We start from the raw sequence: 22,286 nt of genomic DNA, 5'->3' as shown, positions 1-22,286 counted from the left end.
TTTTCAGCACGGCAGTTTTTCTCATTATACAACATGGGATTTCACTGACAGTACTGAATCAGACATTTCCCATTCTCCCTTTCACCACTGTGCCCCTGGCACTCCTCTGTCACCCACTGCCAAACATATAAAAAATAACCTTTCTAAAAACAGATGAATTCATTTACTTGGTTCAAGACACAGCATGCTCAAGTTACATCAAAAAGCTGAAGATGGTGAGCTACTGCTGAAACTGCCTTAACATGACCTGAGATACCAGGGTTTGAGGCAGAATTGTCTGTTCACTGAAATCTGTCACAGACAATAATGAACAGGCTATGTAATGCCATCTCTTGCACAAACCTTAACTGAACCCTATTGTCTCATCATTCTGTCCTCTATCTTCACAGAAAGTTTTATTTTTCCTGTTTCACAACAGTTTTTGTGATGGCAGTGTTAGTTTCCCAAGCACAGTTGCTCAGTCTCATCTCTGTGCTGCAGTTCATTGCCCTGGTACAACATTATAAGCAATCACTGAAGCGATCAAGCTTAGAACAACAAAACACTTAAGTAAAAACAACTTAGTGTATTTCAGAATTTCAGTTCATCGTGAAGTTCCCATCCACTTCCCAGTGGCTTCTAGTGCAAAGACTGTTAATGCTTTACCAAATTGTTCTTGCTAATACACATTCTTTGTCAACACAAACAAAAAAGAAAACCCCTCATGAGATGTACATTTAAAGAAATACATATCCTTTTATTTCAGGTTTGCCATTCCTGAAATTCTGGCTATTTGGACTAGTCCATTGAATTCACATCTGGGTCTAGTAATTATTGCCTCCAGCTGCTCCTCCTTCGTCGTTCCCTGCCAGAAGCTATTATTCCTCACAGCACAATAGTTGGGTTATTTGATCATCATTGAAACCAAATCCATCCCGAATACAATAATTTGCTTATGCACAGCCTGTGGGACCAAGCATATATTACATTTCACTGAAGGAGCCACATAAGAGAAAGAATCCACTATACCATGATGTGAAAAATCCAGCACTAACTCCATCTATTCTCTGGAGTTTCATAGTTCACCAGATTTAGCTTTACATTTTTTTTCCCCTCTTATTCCTTCCAACAGTTTACATTAACATCCTTTTTCATACAGTATCTTCTTGTCCAAAATACCCTTGATTTCTCCTTTACCTTGGTGTCACATGAACTACTGCATGAACTACTTCCTCATATCCTTCTCAGCTGCCATTTTCAACTACAGTGTGAACCAGGTACAACTAGCTGACACTAGGCAAAAACAGAGACTTATGGAAGTGTAGCACAGCAATTCTTCAAGTCTTTACAAATTACTTCAAACAGTTCTTCCTGACACATGAAATCTAAGGCACTGTATGTGAATTCTGACAGCTGTGGATAACAAAGCTAAAAATTGTTAGCTATACACGGGTATTTTTAACAGTAAACATGTATGTAATAGAACAAGGGGCTGTGGGCAGACTGGAACACAAGAAGTTCCATTCTAACACAAGGAAGAACTTCTTTACTGTCAGAGTGACAGAAAAGTGGAACAGGCTGCCCCATTCCCCCTGAGAAGTTGTGGAGTCTCCTTCTCTGGAGAGATCTGTTTGGAACCAACAACAGACATTTTCCTCTTGCTGACATTTTTTTCCTAAGAGCTTTACTTTGCCTTAAAAACCACTGGTCAGATTGACAGTTTAGACTACTTGGTTAGCCTCAAAATGGCAAAGTACTATCCACATTTTAGATCTCCCACCACTTTCATAAACTTCTCCAGTTTACAGCAATGTTTTTCCTTCTAATCACTTCAAATGCTCTTTCCTGCATATACTATTCTGGATCTCTCAGAATGCCTTGACACTGAGAAGTGTGCAATTAGATCATTCACAAGAATGCCATCTTGAAGTGCAATTACTACTTCAGATTTCTAAAATACCATAACAGATATCTCATGTTTTAATCTGTGTCCTAAAGTCTCAAATAATCCAATGAATCTCTCTTTTCTGCAAGCTTTTTGGGGTCTGCAGAATAAGACAGTAAAGATAGTAAATGTTCCAAGAAATGAAGAAAATACAGTTTGATTGCATCTGAACAGTAACTATTTACTAGCAAAGTAATCTCTCTTAAGGAAGGTAAAGCTTCCTTAATCTTTTCGGACTTTATACTGACAAACCTGTATCTACAAGCTTATCATGAAGTCTCCTGAAAACCAGTGCAGAAAACAGAAGTGCTCAAATGCATTCCCAACACATTCTACGTCTAGGAAAGCATACTGTTACGTTCCATATTACCATTCCTTTGTAAACACAGAAATATCTAACTAAATGCAGACTGACTTAACTATATTTTACCTGCCACAATCTAACTTTGACGCAATCAATGCATGATGAATTCCACCAAGTCTCTAAAAGTGAAGAAAGTTGGTGTTTTGGAAGACATACAGAAAAAACAGACCCTCTGTTAATATTTCCAAAGCCAGCAAGCTCTTCAAATACCAAAATCACAAATGCAAGATCAGTTCCACAGCCACTCTGTAAATAGTCTGTCAAAATGGCCTTAATTTCCTGATATAACTCAGCAACCATAGTCCAAGTTTATTAACCTTGTTCTACTGTTCAATACAGGTCAGAACAGAACTGCATGAAAACAAAGTTAAAGAGAGGCTTGAATGTATGTTGAATAAGACGGGTTTTCAGATTCTCATTGCTTTACTAGTAGATTAATTAGACCTGATTAACAGAAATTCTTACTGAAGTGATCTAACACTGATAGCAAAGAAGGCCTAGAACCAAGAAACCCAACAGTAAAATCTCAAATTAAAAGCAAGCACAAACGTTTCAGGACTTTTTCCCTCATTTTTACAATAGAATTACTACATTGCTATTCTAGATTAAAGTTTGAAATATCATGATGCTCTTCACTTCAGGATCCTAGAAACACACCAACAAACATCCAGTTGGACAGGAACTAAAAAGACAGCTTTCAACACTGCTTCAAGCTGTAAAGTGGAGATCCTAGTTCTGAAGAACTTGGGCAAGGTTCTGGGATTAAAAAGAAATATTGCTTTCCTCCTGTGATGTTAAAGCTAAGGAAAGAATTCAGAATAAAGAGTCTCATTTTAGGAAAGAAAGAAGGTTGTAATACATGTTTTTTCTGCTCACTGTCAAGGTAGAATGTGAAAAGCAAAGGGTCTAATGTAAGGTTAGGACTAGTCCTCATATAAGACAGATACATTGCTCTACGTATTGTACTGTTAATCCTTGTACAGCTCCATATGCTACGCAAGGTTAATGTTACAAAATCAGACTCAGGTGAATAACTTGTTTCAAATAAAAAGCATGATGAAACCTTTAACTTACAACAGAATTATTTCTCACTTGTATTAGGCCTACTTATATCATTTCTGTAACAGCTTTATGAATTCAGTATCAGCATAAGTTTCATCCAGCATCCATACCAAGAAGTACATCAAGCCTCTTACCCAATAGCCAGAAATCTCCATGTATTTAAGCTTGAAAATGGTATATTTAAGTATTAACTAAAAACTGGAAAGTGTCTGATTTTATGTAAAAGAAATTGTAACATTTATTATTACAAAGATATATGCACAATTTCAGATGTTAAATTCATAAGCCTACCTCACAAAGAATTTAAACTAAGACAGAAAGTTACTCAAAACTCTGCTGAAAGAATGCTTTGTTAATAAAATAAAACTGATATTTGGTAAGTTAAAATACTTGCTCTGAATTTTTATCTTGCATCGTCTGGGTTAGTTTCCTCCAAGGATTGTACGCAGAGTCAATACTGTAGAGGCGCATGTGCATGGCCAACACATGGAACAGCTGATCTGAGGGGTGGAGAAGACAAACTCCTGATTATTATACACAATAATATGAAGTATTTCACATGAAGGTGCCATTATTATTGTTCTTAAAAACACATACACTCTTAACACAAAAGGCTTTTATTCTTTTCTCTCATACATAATTTCTGTGTTGAACGTATCTGAAATTAACCTAAAACGTTTCTGGAAATGCTGCCTTGTAGCAGGATTGCTCTAGTCCTTCATTCTTAAAGGTTATTATTCCTCCGGCCTTCACAAGATTATTTTGTAGATAACTTTTGGAACACAAACATCTTCACGCCACAGTGACACTAAAACAGCAACAGCGTTCACAATGGAGAAGATTTGTACATAACCTGCAGGCAAAGTTTGTTGATAGTTTTCAAAAACATCTGTACAGTCACTGTGTAAAAAATATTATCTGCAAAGCAATTCCAGATGCCTCTGAAAAAAGCAAGTGTACTTAATTATTCATACACATTATTGCAGTACCATGCATTAAAATGCACAGCTTTCAAATTGCTACAGAAAACAAAAATGAAAATTCTCTTTTTATTGATCAGCACAACTATAGACAAAATCCAATCTACTCCTCTAAAGCCAAGAAGACAAGCACAATTTATACAGACAGCATTTTCAGAGAGCTAAGTACAGTAAGAATGTCAGATGTCAATTCTTTCTCTGTGCTTACAACACAGTCACAATCTGGGCAAAACGTACAGCAAAGCCATATCTCAAAGTATTATTTTCCATGATTTTGTTCAGGTCTTTCCTCCTGCCACGCTACGCCTTGCTTTCTGTTTCTCCTGTTCACTCTTTTGGGAGACTGCTTCCTTTCTCTCCATATCTTTCATTTTCATTTTTTTGCCACAGTATCTTGACACGTTTCCCCTCTCTTTCCTCCCTCTCCTTTCCCAAGATTCTTATTCTTTCAGCTAATCCCTTTGCCTCCCACTCTCTTAATTTCTCTCCCTTTTCTACAACCCACTTGCTCAACCTACACACTCTCTCACAGGTCGCTCTTTTAAGTAGAAATAGTAGCTATTAATTTATTTTCCACAAATAGACAATTACTCAGAGGGATGCAATTGCCAAAAAAGTCGCATGATGAAGTCAGCTGACTGTCAGAGCCTGAGGGCTGTAATTAGCTCCTGGGGTTTGCAAAATAATTGGAGATGTAGATGGCATTGGAATTGATTGCTGTCACCTGCTTTCTGAATAAAAACAGTCAATGAGGACAAAATAAGTCATCTTTTCTCCTGGCAAGAGATTCTTGCAAAACACCGCTTTGCTGACAGACTTCAAAACCCTGAAATTATACTGATGTTTCATAGATCTACAACTGGTTCATTTATTTTTGTTTAGAATGAGAGCCATGAAAGCATTAATTCCTACCCTCTTTGCCTCCGTGCTATGAAAATGAATGTCAGCTTTTTCCAAAAAACACTCCTGACTTCAGGCAGAAAGGGACAACTATGCAAAAAATAAAATTCTTAGCGTAATCAACCCTCTTGTCCTTTAATAGCTACCTTCCTGAGACTCCACTAACACAAAATGAAGCAGGCAAGTATCAAACCCTAGAAGGAGAGAATGTACCTGTAACCTCCAAGCAGGTAACATTATAGAGTCAAGACACACTGCAACATCAACTGAATCTGAACAGAAATATTGAGGTCAGCAGTTTACAAGATTTTTCATATGCCACAAGGCAGCCATCACCGCTTTACTACGCATCGCATAGCACGTAAGTGTAAAGCTGGGAAGCAAGTAGTGTGACACAGTGACCTTTCACAAAGTATTTTGTATGAAATGACTTAACACTGTGATAGTCTCCAAGTCAGTGCGACATGACTCAGCCAGCTCTGACTCCAGGTACCAAAGGAGCCCCGCTTCCACCCATGGCAGCACTGCTGGAGAGCCTGCCTCTGTGCACCTGCGCATCTCTGTCTGCTCCTACGGCATTCGCATTCCTGAGAAGATCTGTAAGAAGTACTTGAAGCTAAGGATTGCCCAAAGGAAGACACAAACGTTTATTTCTTCACAAACACTCTTCGATTTTATGTCACAGCATGAGGGCACAACAATTGATATTTGACAGAGAAGTTACAGCATGTTTTAAGCTCATGCCATGGTTTACAGTTCACGGTAAGTGCTTATTTTAGTGCTTAATTACATACTCTCATTTTGCCATAGTTTTTTATTTTATTTATTTACCAACTGACTGAATTCCACTGCTTCACCTCAAATTTAACATTTATTTTCTTCTCTTTTTGCCAGTCGTTTGACCATAAAGTAAAATCTCTCATGAACAAAGTTGAAATCAGATTTTTATCTGTCATTAACATCACTTAGTGTATAACAGTGTGCTGTACTAAATCTGAAAATTAACTATTGCTTGACCTTGTTTTGGTTGCAGAAGTCTAGATGACACGTTTATTCCACAGTTCCGAAATTGTGTTTTAGATGGATCTAAATAACACATCCTGACCACATGAATATCTCCACTTTGCTATTTTGATCCAATCCTTTCTTTTTTATTTCCAGAAATGACTATTTGTATTTGAAATGCAGCAGTAAAGCAGTTCACCACAAGGGGTACAGAACTCAGCCTTGTGCCAACTGCTGTGTGAAGATCTTACCAGATTCAGAGCAATTCTTCATCCACAACAACCACTGCAGCTGTCAAGGTCACAACAAAAAGCACATGATAGAAGCAGATGGGAATTGACTGTTAACATGGGAATTGAAGAATTTTTTCTCCTTGTAGAGCTTTTGTGTGGTCCACTTAGCAATAGCAGCTGCAAAGACCTGCTGATAGCATCTTTCCACTCATCAATGATCCAGTAGGTTGGAATCAGTGAAGAAAAGAATTGTGAAAGTTAAGAAAAGCCTAAATCTGAAGTCTTAATTGTTGATGAAGCAACTAATTATTCTCTATATTAAACTTGTCAGTGCATGAAATCTACTTTAGCAGTGGAATGCTTTTTTCCTTATATAGAAGGTACCTCACTCTTTATCCCTCTCATACCAGACATGAATGCCAGATATTAACTTTTTTACAAATAATTGGGATCATTCGTTTGTGAGAAGAACTGCTGTTTTAAAGTTAGAAGGAATGGATGCCTCTAAATTGTAGAAAAAAAACTTTTTTTTTTCTTTCAGTGACTGCAAAGCACTACCTGCAAACATATTTGTATTAGTAGATTACAGGAAGAAGGATTGTTGCACTGAGCAACAATAAATGAACAGAAAAAGGAAAATAATATTAATAATTAAAAAAAAGTGAAATTATAGCTCCTCAGTGGTAAGAACCATCACAGAAGGTGTAATGGTCCTGGATGCTTTATTTAAGGCCAGATTATATGAGTCCCAAATACTTTTTTGATGCCCACTTGTGAGTGAATGCCTCTTCCAATTAGTGCATTTGATGCCAAAACGCCAGATTCTGTGAGCTATAGGGAGTGTAAGGAGGAAGAGCTCCACATAGGGAAGCTGGAGCAAGAGGACAGGAGAATTTAATCCTTCCTGTAAAACAAAACAAAACAACAACAACAACAACAACAACAAAAAAAAACCCACACCAAAAAAAACCCCAAGCCTATCCTTATGGCAAAGGGAAAAAGAAATAATAACAGCAGTAACCAAAAACCAGAAAGATCTAGTTAGAATTTTCTAGAAACATTCACCAAAATTACTAGAGTAGAAGTCACATAGAAATATTTCTACATAAATTTAAGAGAAATATACATCAGTGGTAAGAACTACTAATTGCTCAGCCTTAATATTGTGTTCTGAAGATGCTCTGTAAGTACAAAACAACAGAAACAAAAACAAAAACCATTGGTTCTCAATCATCATAAAGCAGAAAAGAAAGGCCTGGGCAATCATTACATAATTACATACCACAATCATTCCCTAAAACCAACAGAGAATAAGGCTGTAGATTTGAACTACAGTGAGGCCCTTAAGATACACCTCTACTTTCTGCCTTTATGAGTTCTGTGCAGTAACACGCTCCTGCCTGCACACACAACACCCCCCCCCCCCACATGCTTGAAAATGGAACTGTTGCAGTCACATTTTCTTCAGCATTCTCGTCACACAAACTCGATCACCGACGCAAGCATCTACATTAATCATTCTTAATTTCACATCCCAAGAGCAGCTGCCCTCATGGCACAATCACTAAGGCAGCTCGTGACCTATTTGTTCCCACTGCCTGCGCTGACGCCTGTTGCTCAGCAGCTCATCTGGGACAACATGCTGTGCTCTGCTACATCTAATCGTCAAACTTTACAGTTGTCACGAGAGCAGTACGGAGCAGTGTGCTTAATCACAAGAGATGCCTCATAACCTCATCAGAAAAGAAGAACTGCTTATAGTTTAAGTTACTTTTGCCATACAATGAACTGTGTTTAAAAATAAAACCAAAAGCAGCTTCAGTGCTGTACAAGCAAGACTAAGCAAACAGCACATACGTTCTAGAGGAGGTGGGAGTCTTCTCAATCATTCTTAGCTCACCACGTATGGTAATTAAGAAGTTGATGGTACAGTCTAAGTAAAAACTGAAACCATCCAACCAGGAATATCTCTTGGAAGAAAAGACTACCGAAAGAAAATCATCTTATACCTTATTATACAATCAGGTATATATCTGAAGAGTAACATCCTTTTTCCCCCCCCATAAATGCAACTGTATGAAAGAGGCAATGAAGAAAATACATAATTACATAATTGCTTTGGTGAAACAAACTCTGCTGTATATATGGAAAAGAAATTCTGCAGCCATATTTAGATTTTCAGTCATATTTAGATTACTGTCCAAAACTAAATTATTAGCACTAAATAGAAGAAGAGTATGGCTCTGTTCTAAATGGACCCTTATAACCTTACATTAAAAATGAGCCAATTTTATTGCAAGATTAAATATGATTCATTTACTACAAGACAATTTAAAAAGTACTAATCCGGTACATAAAATCAGCATGTGAACATTTTAACAATGACCAGATGATATTTGTGTCTCCGCACTGCTTAAAGCGCACCACGTCCATTTCATGTGCTTTACACCCAAACACTTTCATGGCCTTCAGTTTTCTGAGAGCAAGTTAGATATTTACACTAACATCTGATACAGATCTACATATGAAAATTATAATCACTCTATAGTGTTCAAAAAGCTAATGCATTGCTTTTAGATACTGTCCCTACCTCCTCACAGCAGAAGATACACACTAGAACCCTTACAATAATAAAGCTGAGGAAGGAAATAGCAGAGTTTTTGCCTAGAACATTTGGCCAGCAGAAGTATACAATTCAAGAAAGGAACAAAAAAAGATTGTAATAAAGAGTTTCAGTGTATGAAAACACTTGAATTGGATCACAGGGGGAAAATATTCCCATGCCTACACAAAAATTCTGAAGAAGATTCACAAGTTTATCATAGTATTTTATTCTTTACATAGATAACTAATGCACAGTCTGGAAACGCTGCTAGCAAAATATGTCCCGAATTATCACAACTGAAAGTATTAAAACCCAGATAGTAAAGAGTTGTACGTTTTATCAAGAAATAATAAGATCAAAACAATCAGTAACATTCCCTCGAGCTCTGTTCTTTTACAGAAGAGAGGCACTCTACACAAAAATTCCATGCTTTCATTTTCAGGGAGATGAACTAGATGACCTTTAAGGGTCCCTTCCAACTGAAATGATTGTATGATTCCATAAGGCTGATGAATTATGCATTTCATAAACATTTAATATTTTGTAAATACATACTTCTAAAACCAATAGTTTATGTAATCTTATTTAAATCTTCATTAAGACAACTTTCCATATTTTTCAGTTGTGAGGAACATACCTATTTCACTGGCATAAACAAAACTTATAGGAAGTTACCTATTCTAGTGAACAGGCAGTGATTCATTCTTTAAGATACATACAGTGTTACTGGCAAAATATTAGAAGTGCTGGAAAATAGGAAAGTATGATATGTGTACTTAGACGTGATCTGTGCCATTTAAGTCATTATCCAGCACAATGCAACTCTCCAGTGAAGATGCATTCTCCACATACAATTTCCAATTTGGGAATTCTCCAAAAACAAACATCCCCAATGACAAACACGTTCTACATACATTTCAAGACTTGAGATATACACACACACACACACACACACACACACACACACACACACTTATATATATAAATATAAAATCCTGACTGATCTTTTCATTAGTTGTCCGCCAATAGTATGCTCTTTTTAAAGTAGCACAGAAGTACTTAAAAGACCTTCTTTATGCAAGGTGAGGTTGAAGGGATGGTGCAGAAAGTAGAAGAAAGTAGAAGAATTAAATAACGTATTGCATAAACCACTTACAGCCAGCTACCATGCCTTCAGCTCAGTATAATTTATTTTTTACTTTGAGGCAGATCCTCCTTTGGCATCAACTGATACAGTTCAAACAGAAACAATGGAGCTATACAGGCATACACTGAAGAAGCTGTCCAGCCCTCTCATAGTTCCACCATTTTCTGTAAAGTCATGCCCTTTCAAAACCTGATGATATTATCTATTATTATTATTTCACTTAATGAAATCAACTGAACTCCCTTTGCTAGTCATAACAGAAGACTCCTGGTCTGGTATAGACACAGACAACACCAGTACATGATAGGATTTATTTGATGGCTCATCACCTCAAATGGTGAGGAAAGCACTGTCCAGAGATAATGTGCCAAAAGGCAGAGATGGACCCAAGTTTTCTGGCATTTTTAGCACTAAATCTCCTACTGCTGCAGCAACATAAGCTCAATTCAAATAAGTATTATTAGCAGTATTCTGACAGGCTTTCCAATTTCTCCTGACCAAAAAAAAAAACCCCAACATTCCTAATAGTTTACAACCCAGTAAAAGAGATTTTATGTTAAGAAAATAAATTACTTCTGTCAACTACAAATGCTTTATTTGCTGCTTATTGAATTTTTAAGAACAATAAAAATTCGAGAGATTCTACTGAAAAAAAGTTGCAAAACTCTCCCATCAGTTGAAGAGTTACAGAAACTAAAATGGGGGACACCATCTTTAGAAACCTGCTGCTATGATGAGCTATGCTAGCCCTCAGAGGAAAAAAAAAGATGTATATAAATATATAAAGATATATATAAAAGATGTGTGTGTGTGTGTATATACATATACACACACACACACACACATCTTTTATAAAACTATTAATAAATATATATAAATAACAAATATATATATATATATATATAAAACTATTATTAGCAATTGCAAGAGTGAAACAAAGCTTTCCTGCTTTGTACACAAGTTTTGCTTCATCCTTAAAATACTTACTATATTAACTCACAAAAACATAAAATAATTAGAAAATACTACATGGACACTGTGACAATTGCTTTCTAAATGCATTACACTTGCAATACATGAATAGCTCTAATAACTTGTGAAAATTATACTTCAGATTTCTCAAATTGTAACAAAAATAAAGACCTGCTGTAGCAGAAGAAAGGTTCTTCAAAGAAGAAAGTTAATGTTATTTTAAAAGATTAAAAAAGAATCAGACATTTTGTTCAGTCTTCTCATAATCAGTATTGCACTTCAAAAAAACAAGACTTACTTAAACATGATCTTTTTCCAGCTGTGCTTGCACCTCCTGAGCACAAATTGCCTCCTCGATGGACAAGCTCAAGTTCCAGGTTTGTTCTGCATGAAAAACGTTAACAGTGTTGGAATAGCATTCTACAGGCTTTTGGAGACATGATTGTCACCACATACTAATCTCAAGAATGCTGTGAACATACCTTCAGTTTTGGATACTGTCAAAATATGTCTCAGGATAAAGCAAACATCAAGACACTGCCACACGTCATCTAAAATGGTTCAATTAATAAGCCCCATATTAACTTTCACTTATTTCTCAATCACAACTCTCTTAACATGGAAGCTTCTGTCCACACAACTCCCTGAAAATAAGGGAATTTATGCGCAATTTTGAAAAGAAAATGCACAGCTTTGTTAAATTTTATTCTATCAGATATGCCTGAAAAGTGCTCTCTTTAAAGGCTGGGCTTTTGTTTTGCTTTAAACAAAAAGCCACGACAATGAGTACGCCATCAAGTCTCTAAGTATAAAAATAGCTTAGATTATAATGGAAGTACTGATCTTTGCTGCTAAGTTAGTTAATAAAAGCACTAGAGGTTAATTCTGAGCAAAACGCTGGTATTCATGCAGCTCATTAGTATGACACAGGAGCTGTCACTAAATCTCTGCATGCCACATTGATGCTTGCTTTCTCCGTATTACTGTAATCTGATACTTGGGCATCAATTGTTTCAGCCATATTCAACAGCTTTGTTTGATTTTGGAATTGGATGTTTCGGTACTGCATTATCTTTTACCCTTAAAACTGGGAGCAAACAATTTGCATTATGCTCTCTGATAGGCTGTTTAAACAAATCAACATACGTTCCTTTAACTAGAAGGAAGGAATAAGTCTATACTTCTGCTTATTTAATCCAAAATGCAAAGCTCAGTTTTAGTCCTTTAGGTAAAATTAAACAACTTTATTTTCAATACAACATGATTGAGTACACATTAAAATCTATTCAAAAATTATATGCATAATATATTTCACTTAGAACATCCTCCCATGCACACACATTTATGAAGAAACCAAAGGAGACTACTTACTTAGAATATTTCTTTAAAATTTCAGCACCATCAGTTTGAAAGAACAATATATTATTGATATGCAGTGTTTATTAAGACACTTTCATATGTTTCTAAAATAGTTACAATTCAGAATATTACCGTGCCTAAGTTTGCAGCTTATGCCACCCATTTCTGAAGGAATGCTTTAATCCTCCCTATTCAGAAAAAAGGCAATTTAACATTGATAATGTGCCTGCTCAGAGCTCCATCTGGTTGCTGCTGATAAGGGCATCTGTGTGACAGGGGAATTTTCCACTCTTCAAGCGATTCGCAGTGCTCACTGAACTTCTAAAAATCTACCAGCAAGGAAGCAGGGATTTCATATTAGTGGACAAAATAGCAACCGTACATCAGTACGTGCCAGTTCATCATGGGAATATAAATGAAACCAGCATGTTTGATTTATAGAAATCTTTTGGTAACTAATTTGGAGAACAAAAGTAATGACAGCTTCCCATTAAAGCATTTTTTAAAAATTAAGTCAAAAGACACTACCTCAATGTATAAGAACACTTCTAGATCCAGTATGTTCAATTTTCCAATCACCAAGACATACGTACTCTGACAAAACAAAACTTTAAGACCATCCTGAAGAAACTCTTCTTGATGTATTCTTCACTCTACATAACGTACAGAGAGATTTCTGGAATCAAATACTTCCTCACACATGGCATACTAATTCTCACTTCTCCACTGCCCCAAGCTCCTCAAAGGCAGGAGCTCATATTTCAGCTTTCATAAAAAGCTAAATATTAGCCTTTCTCCTAAGATAGCTCCTTTGAGGCACACTGAAGCCTTGATAGAATAGCACACAATAAGAAAAGCATCTTCTGTTAAACTGAAACACATCTCACTGTAAGATGGTCTACATCAGACACGGCCCCAGTCACTTTTGAGAAGAACTAGTGTATCTTCCGCCTATTCAAGCTCCCTTTTGCCTAGAGAATCTGATAATAAAAACTTGCATACCACCTGCTCTCTACTGAAGGGATACAGAGCTCTCACTGTCTAGTCTCTCAAAGAAGAAAAACTGTTATCTGGTATCACTCATAGATATCTGGTATCTGATAACAAAGGATATTTCAGAGACACCTGTGCTCCACTGTTCCACCTCAGCCCCCTCAACAGGAAGAAAACAGGATAAAAATCTATACAACAGACAGTTTCCTCTACCTAAAAAATTATTTGCGCCATTCACTGAAACAAAGACTTTTGTAGAACAGTGGCTTTATCTTCTTACCCGTAGAAAAAAAAAAAAAAAAAAACCTGAGAAAACAGATTTTACTAAGTTGTGCAGACTCCTAATTAAAAAATAGCTCACCTTCACATCTCTTTGTGGGCTTTCATAAAAGAAAGTATCAAGGAAACAAGAGGTATGCAGATACTGCCTGTTTCTTTACCTTGTATCAGGAAGAGTACAAAGAACTAAAAAAAGAAATGCTACTGGATTATATCACGTGCATTCTTACACATTCTCTGCAGTCAGCAGCTTCCCTACTGGAAGTAGGAAAGTCAGGATCTAGAAAATTATTTGGTTTATTTCAGCATTATCTTCTGAGAAAGCCTTGTATAACAGTAAGTCCAAAAAGATTAACTATTTGAGCATATTAAAATTAACAGCATGGCCAGAGCAGGAACCATTTCCTTTTCTTGGCTCTCCTGGCTGATAGTGACAGCAATATGTGTGGAATCACACAGCCCAAAAAAATACTGGTAGTTTTGAAACTTTCTAGAAAAAAATAAACGTTAACCATATGAGAAGAAAACTCCAGCTGCTGACGTAGGAGAGGCTCCTTCTGTGAGCCCCAATTAAGTAAAGAAAACTTATGCCTGATGAAGAGATTAAAAACATCTCATGATTTAAAAAGCATCAATACAGCAGTGATACAGAAATAGTCTAATGCTCTGAATAACAGCAAAGAATATTTAACAGCTTGGAAAGGAAGGAAGAAAATAAATTCAGCCAAAAAAAAAAAAAAAAAGAGCAAAGCTTTAAACCAAAAAACAGACGAGATAAACAGCAGACAAGATGGTCTCCATGTTTTGCACCTTCACTGCATATACTAAAAGTGAACAGAGAGACACATCACTCCATCTTGTGCATGCCTGCATATGAAAATCAGAAAACAAAATCTTCATGTACTTTGTGGAGAGTGCAATACTTCTTAAAATTTATTTACTTACAAGAAGAAAACTTGTTTGGTTAATACCATTAGCGATGAACTTATAATACAAAAAAGCATACTCACCTGGCTACTGAATACATAAACAGAAAGTCATTGTCAGGGGATCCAGGACTCTTGCTGTAATCTGTATACTTCTTCTGTGTGGTACTTTTTATGTCTTTCATTACAGATTCCATTTCTTTACTGAGGTTAGTTTCAGACTATGAACAAGGACACAAAAGTTTAGTTAGTTTTACTCAAAGAAGTTCAACAGCTGATCACGAAGTTTAGTACATTCATGTTTACATGAATACATTCACAGTTATGTAAAAAACAGGCATTAGAAGTCAATATTCTGTCTCACAGAACGTTACAGGTTTTTGTGACTCTGAGAACAGTGCAAGCAGTGAGATTCTTCACCTTGCATTATTTCAGACCGTATCTGCATTGCACAGGGACATGAAAATAACACACCTCCATCAAGACTGGAAGATTAAAAAAAAAAAAAAAAGGCCTGGTGAAGCTTTGCAATAGGTGGACATCTGGTAAACTACACTCCAAGTACAACAAATAATCCACATCTTAAACTGCTCTTAACATTCTTTCAACAGCTTCCAGTCAGAAGGATATTGATATTTTTATATCGTAAAGAAATGACAAATTAATTTAATATTATATCACTCAGTTCTATGTAAATAACAATGGAGATAAGTGAAAATGCAATCCACAAAAAGTTACAAATCACATTTTTGCTTTCTTTTTTTATGGCTTACTCTAGCAAGCAATCCAATAAATGTTACAAGTGCTTGAAACATTTTGATCAAACAATGAAATAATGTTATCTTGTGTATAAAAACAAAATGAAGCTTCCCACTTTGTTGCATTTCTAAGAGGTCACAAATACAATATAAGGTAAAACTGATACATAGAGGCAAATTAACAAGGATCTTTCTGCCTTACACTGATGCTTACTGGGAAAGTTCCCAGCTGTTCTTGAAGATCTTCCACTTCCTGTACAAGATCTTGCATGCACTTGTTACTATGACTTTGCCAAAGGCTTCTTTCCACGTTGTTTCCAGGATAACAAGGAAGAACGCTGTTAGCAAACTGCCTACAGAGAGGACAAGTAAATTCCCCTTTGTCGACTGAAAAACCCTGGAGGACCTGGTCATTCTAAAAGGAAATAAAGAAGATGTAGCTGAAATCTGCTCAAGATTAGACTTCATAGTTCTAGGTGTATTGATTAACAGAAACTCAAACCAAAAACTGTAAAGAAAGAATAATTCTCACTTGATAAAGTGTAAAGCTCTACTACAGACTGCTACAATCCTCTAACTCAACTAATATTTCTAATTTTAAGTACTCCTCAATGTTTACAACAAAATAGATAAGCAAATACACAATACTTCAGTGTGGTACTTCGAACAACTCATGCATGCTGTCTCTGATACTTCCCATCAAATTTGATATTCCTTTCATAACACCTTTTCATTTGTCAAAAGATTGTTTCATTTTCAGTCACAAAGTACTTAAATATGTTTGAGTAAATACAGACCAAGAAACTTAAGTAATCAAGTCAAATTATAACTTAAATATCAAGCAATTGGCCCCAATGCCAAGACATTCTGGTAAACTTACACGTGCTTTTCTGGATATTGACCTCTGATCGTATTTATCCACATAAAGTCTATAAATCATTTTGGTACTAGGAATGCTACAAATAGCCAAAATTACTACATGCTAATCCAGCTAGCAGTGATAGAAACTGGGGCCAAAAGTTCAATACATAAATCTTGAATGAGATGAGTAAAATTTTATCTGGTGTTTAGGTAAGAAGCCACCAGGAAAGGAAATTCAGTATCTATATGATGAAAGATGTTACTTTTCTAAAATTCTGTGAAGTGAGATTCTACAGGGAAAGTCCAAATTTTACTTTATTACCTTGATGATACAATTACCCCTAGAGGTATTTTTACAGTTAAATGGAAAAGAACAATTTATTATTGAATCCAAACGTGGCTCAGACTCCAACTCCTCTAAAGGTGAATTTCACATGATGAACAATGCTGATAGTTAACTACAGAATGTTGTCATAGACTTTGTTTCTATTTTGAGAAAAGCTATGAACAAAACAAAACTAAGGAATTATCACATAAATTGTTTTCAATAAAAAAGCAGTTCCACATTGAAAAAAATCATGATTTAGTCTTTATTTTATTGCACTAAATAATACAGAAATAAATAATTGCTTAATCTGATGACATCCTACCACTTTTCTTTTTCTAGTAACATTCTAAGATCCGCACTTGGGCTGCAAAAAGAGGCCAGCAACATAAATAGAAACATCATCCCATTTTCTCAGACCATGTATGAAAAGTCAGTTTTGACACTAAGTTTATGCTTTTGAAATACATCTTTTTTCTTCAATTCCTGGGTGATTTCTACTACACATTGAACACCAAAACAGGAATCTATTCAACAGAAACGAATGAAAACATGAGAAATGCACTAAGTGAACATGCATGTCAGAAAAAAAAAGAAACAACATGATTTCACTTTTTAATGACAATGTTACTTTAGTCAAGCATTATTTCCCGATATACCTAAATAAGTTATAAAACAAAGTACTTTTGTTAGTAACTTCAAGGGGTAATAAGAAATCTATGGTTTGGAATGGTAATAAAAGCAATTTGTCCATTGATGCAAAACATAAGTACCAAGTCATTTTTCTCTGAATTGGACAGCATAAATCCAACTGAATTCATTGAGAACTATATAGATCCAAGTGAAAAAAGACAATCTGCAGTTTTACTTACCCGTAAAGACTCCATGTAAGATTTATGACAATCAATGTGTAAAGTGTGACCACAGGTTTGTACATAAACACCTCCTTCCCAGCCTATTGAGACTGCTTGCAGGCAGGAACTCTAAATAAATAAATAAATGAAATACGTATAAAGGTTATAAAAGATATCCACCACAGCATATTCTACAATTAAAAAACAACACTGCATGCAAATAACATAATTTAAAAGATATATATTATGGAAATAAAAAAAAAAGTATATATTTTCATAAGGTATTTACTTATACTAATTACTCACATGTATGCCATAACATTATTCTTTCCAACAGAGCTCATCACTTCAATTAAATTTCTGTACTTCTTATCACTTAAGACTATGACCTCTACAAAGAGTTTCTTGCAGTACATTATGAGAATTTATACTTAGATCTTTATACTTTATACTATACTTAGCTTTATAGTTATACTACCTATTCCAGTAATACAAGCCTGGCTTTCCCATGTACAATAGCAACATGCTCCTGCAATGGATTTTATTTAGTTTTTTTATATAGTAAATTTAATAACCAACTCAGTTATGTAACTTAATGCCAATCTGTTATTAAAATTCAGTGTGGTTTTTTTTTTTTTTTGATGAGTTGTTGAACAACACTTTCAATAATTCAACATATAGGCAATCATATGTTACTAGGTTTAGTGAATTAGGTTTTATACTAGGAATGCTTTGAAAACACGAACCTTACTCAAATATTGCACTTAACAGCCCACATTTCAAACTTAAACAATGGGTACCTCTTGAAAAAGTAATGAACTGAAAAAACAGTCACCATTGGCAAGCTTACAATGAGGAATTCTTGAAAATATGCTTGCAAACTATATAGATACAGTCAACCTAATTATTGACTATAATTAATCTCCGATTCCCCAATAAGTAATTTATTTCATAGACAGATTGAAATTCCAATTAAACATTTAAACAAGAGAAAAAGATTTACAGCTAACTAATTTGTATATAGAATACAGCTTTTTCCTAGTTTTTCCCTTTGCAGGTAGAATAAACTATAACATGTTTCATAACTAAAAAATGTTCCTATCAGGAGGCAAGAAATCTGTGCTCGGAAATCTGTTGTTAGAGGAAGGACACTCACTGGGAAGGACACAGATGATAAACAAAGGACTTTTAATGCTTAGCTCAGCTGAACTAGCCACTCAAGACACTATCAGATGTTTCCATTTTTACGCCAAAAGTAATTTAAGGATTAATTCTTTCACGCTGAGACATATTTTAGCACTGTACTGACCTAGAAACTTGAAAGTAGAAATAGCTTAATTCAAATAATGTTAATGACTGAAATTTTTGAAAGCAGGATGCATTTGCTCACTGCATTATAGCGTGTCTTAGACTAGTCTGTTGTTAATGTTACTGCACAGAAGTGGAAAAATGCAATTTTTTTTTTTCCTCTTTAAAGCCAGTATCTAAGCTTGGAAATGCTTATTTGGTTAGACCAGCCCAAGAGCTAGCACATCATAGGATACACCTCCTCTTCCAGAATGATACCTCATGACAGAATTATATTGTCTTACACAGCTGATTTATCCAGTAGCAAGGAAAATAACAGGCAGCGTTTCCATGGAGGTCTAACAGTGAACAAGTCCTGTTAAGTAACAAGAACTGCTCTCAAAATTAAATATGAGAAATCGTGATGTACTGCTTTTAGCTTCATGAAGCAAAGCAGAACTCTCTTTGGAACAGCCAATAGACTTCTAAACAGATAATAATGTATCAGCGAATGTACATCTGAACTTACTGAATTTTGTGCAACATTCAGGATATAGCAGAACAGGACTTTCTTCTGCTGGCCCCTCCTTTCCGTTCACTCATCTTCACTTTATGGTGGTTCAGAAAGCTTTTACAGGTCAAAACAGTTCTATTTTCTCTCTCCTGCTGAACTACTTACTACCAACAGTAATTCCTTGACTGGGTTCACAAAATGGCCACAAGAAAGCCGGTGTTTTGAAAATAACACTTAAGCCAGCAAAAATGCATCTCAATTATGTGGTCATGCTAAAATGTCAAATATTCTCTTCTAGACAGTATCGGCGGGATTTTTAATAAATATACATCTGTAGACATGGTAGTTTCCTATACCAAAAACATAGCTAGGGGAAAGCTACACATCATATGAAAATAAGGACCCTATCAAATGTAATCCATGTGGACTATTACAATAGGACAAAGTATTCACTAAGTGTAAAAAAGAAGCTACGAGGAGGAATCTGTTGTATTTTCATTTACCTTTTCACACAACTAATTTCTTAAGTGTTAGTTTCAATCGAGTGAAATACTTACATCTTTAAAGTATCGCTGTAAAGTCGTAAGCCTCACATCATGCAGTGCTGCGCAGGTATCCCAAGGATATATCTGCTCCTCCTCAGTAGTTGGCAGTTTCTTTGGCTCAGTGCTATTGCGGCACTGACCCAACACTGTATACAGAATAAAAACAATAAAGAATGTAATGAATAACAATATACCAAAGAATAAAGAAAACAAGCAGGAATACTCTAGCTTACAGCTACAATGTGTTCTGTTGAAATAAGACAGTAAAAAACATTACTAAAAAACTAATACTGAAAGCAGTGCTTTTGCACTGGAATTGTATATGCACACAGCTATTTTCTCTTTCTTCTGCAACTTATTTTCTATATATACTTCTGGGTTTGTAGAAATTATGAAGGAATTAAACAACTCTTCCAAACATTTAAAATTTCCCAGTACCCTCAAAAAGAAAAAAAAGACTTCGTTGTCTTTCCACACTTCATGATACTCAACAGTATTTATGCGTTCATTATAAAGGCTATAGAATCACTGCTTATCTATAAGTCAAACGTTCATACCTGAAGATGCTTGTAGTAGTACAACTAGCCCGGTAGGTCTATCTTCAGTAGAAGGCCCACTTTGTCCACAAATAACACAATCATATATTGCCTCAGAAACATGCTGTTCTGATGTAGCTATTTCCATGGCAATATCAGCATCTGGCGATTCTGAGAAGGGAAAAGAAAACCAAGGGAAAGAAATCCAGTTGCACTTGCACTGATGTAGTGAAAAACATGCCAAAATGATTTCTTTAGTTAAATCTAGAACAAAAATATTGAAGGCTACTTGAAACAAATCTTTCAAGTATAAAGATACCTACGCAGGAAAAATATACATTTTCCCATATTCAAGACTTTTGTATTAAACTTCATCTTTTTAAAACATCTATACAACTAAGATGCAACTTCTATTCAATTAGATAGTATCCCAAAAACTCTGAATACATTGAGATGAAGGGCAAATAAATACAGAATCTCTGCTAAAACTGGAGATCCTCGTAACTATTTCCATCTAATTATTGACAGAATAAATCTAACGTAACAATTTTAAAAATGCAGAGACAACTCACATGCAGATTAAGTCATCAATTTTAATTGCCAGTCATTTTGTAAGATAAACATAGTTTAAAAGAAACATAATAAAATTATGCTTCTTTTTAAATGAAATTTGGACAGTCTTCAAAAATTTGGAATGCATTAACAAAGTAATATGTTGTCATGCTGTATAAGATAATAGATAATATAAAACTCGCTATCTAAAATTTGTGTTTTTCCAATGATCTACATTGTGATTTCCTAGAGCACAGACAAACATACAAGGCTAAAGATCAGCTTCAGAGTACTCAAGCAATCACAAATGATGCGACTCAGCCCACGTGACAAGCAATGGTAACGGGTTTTGGAAGTGGAGGAGGGTACAGCGTCAACCAAAACAGAAGGAATATTGACAATATTGGTATTTGTACAGCTGGTTTAATATCACAGAAGGGCCAAAGAAGACACAGACCTCTGGGGGTCCTCTAGTTCAACAGCCCCAAAGCAGGGACCACAGGTCCTGGTTACCACAGGTCCTGCAGGGCTGTGTTCCATCAGATTATGCCACCAAAGTTAAGTGGAGGAAGATTTTCTTTGGAGACATTGTGAAAATTCTTTAATTACCAGTTCTCACACATTCCTAATTTCTTAAGCTTAGTTTGAGTGAAATTTTATGCATGGCCATAGAAAAGTACAAAAGTTATTTCTGCAGATTGCATACAAATAGGATGTGCAAAAATCTGCTTGAGATTGTCTCCACTGAAAACATCTAGAAATAAAGCTAAGAATTATTTTTTTGTTTGGAAGAAAACCACCTTAGGACTATGTGATTCTCTCCTAACTTCTTAGGAACACATGGTATCAAGACTCTTGATCTAGAATATGAGTATACATGCTTTCTGTTCTTGCCCACTAAGTTTCCCAAAGAAAAACACTTCCTGCTAACCTTCAGCCACGTGCTTCATCTCCCTAAGGAGGCCAAGGTGCTGGACACAGAACCCAAAAACCTTCAATCTATCAACAGATCTCATGCAGAACAGTGGATAGAACAGGGATGCTCTTTTTTTTTTTTTTTTTTGTTTTGTTTTGTTTTGTTTTGTTTGTTTGTTTGCTATGAAGGACTCCAACGTTTTCATTCACAGGGCAGCATCAAAATTACATTGTTTTAGCATGTTTGGATTTCTCAGTCACTTACTGAGGGTCATATGAATGAAAACGAACTGCAATCTTCTTTGACCTACAGCTGTTAACACTGTACACACATTTATCACCATCTAGTGGCAGTCCAATGACAGTGAACAAAAAAGCAGAGCAACTGAA

General features: G+C 35.6%; 1 protein-coding gene across 1 annotated transcript in view; it reads right to left on the bottom strand.

Moving 5' to 3' along the window:
- The window catches only part of UBR3 (ubiquitin protein ligase E3 component n-recognin 3), a gene marked incomplete at both ends in the record, with an annotated part of 91,150 nt that overhangs the window by 19,323 nt on the left and 49,541 nt on the right, over nt 1-22,286 (bottom strand). Inside the window, 7 exons of the mRNA XM_079539337.1 lie at nt 3,741-3,850; nt 11,491-11,576; nt 14,834-14,970; nt 15,710-15,922; nt 17,566-17,676; nt 19,906-20,039; nt 20,451-20,600. Of these exons, the coding sequence (XP_079395463.1) occupies nt 3,741-3,850; nt 11,491-11,576; nt 14,834-14,970; nt 15,710-15,922; nt 17,566-17,676; nt 19,906-20,039; nt 20,451-20,600 (941 nt within the window). The remainder of the gene's footprint in view (nt 1-3,740; nt 3,851-11,490; nt 11,577-14,833; nt 14,971-15,709; nt 15,923-17,565; nt 17,677-19,905; nt 20,040-20,450; nt 20,601-22,286) is intronic.

The sequence above is a fragment of the Tetrao urogallus genome, assembly GCF_951394365.1.
Source record: "Tetrao urogallus genome assembly, chromosome: 8".
NCBI lineage: Eukaryota > Metazoa > Chordata > Aves > Galliformes > Phasianidae > Tetrao > Tetrao urogallus.
This window is presented reverse-complemented; position numbering and strand designations above follow the sequence as displayed.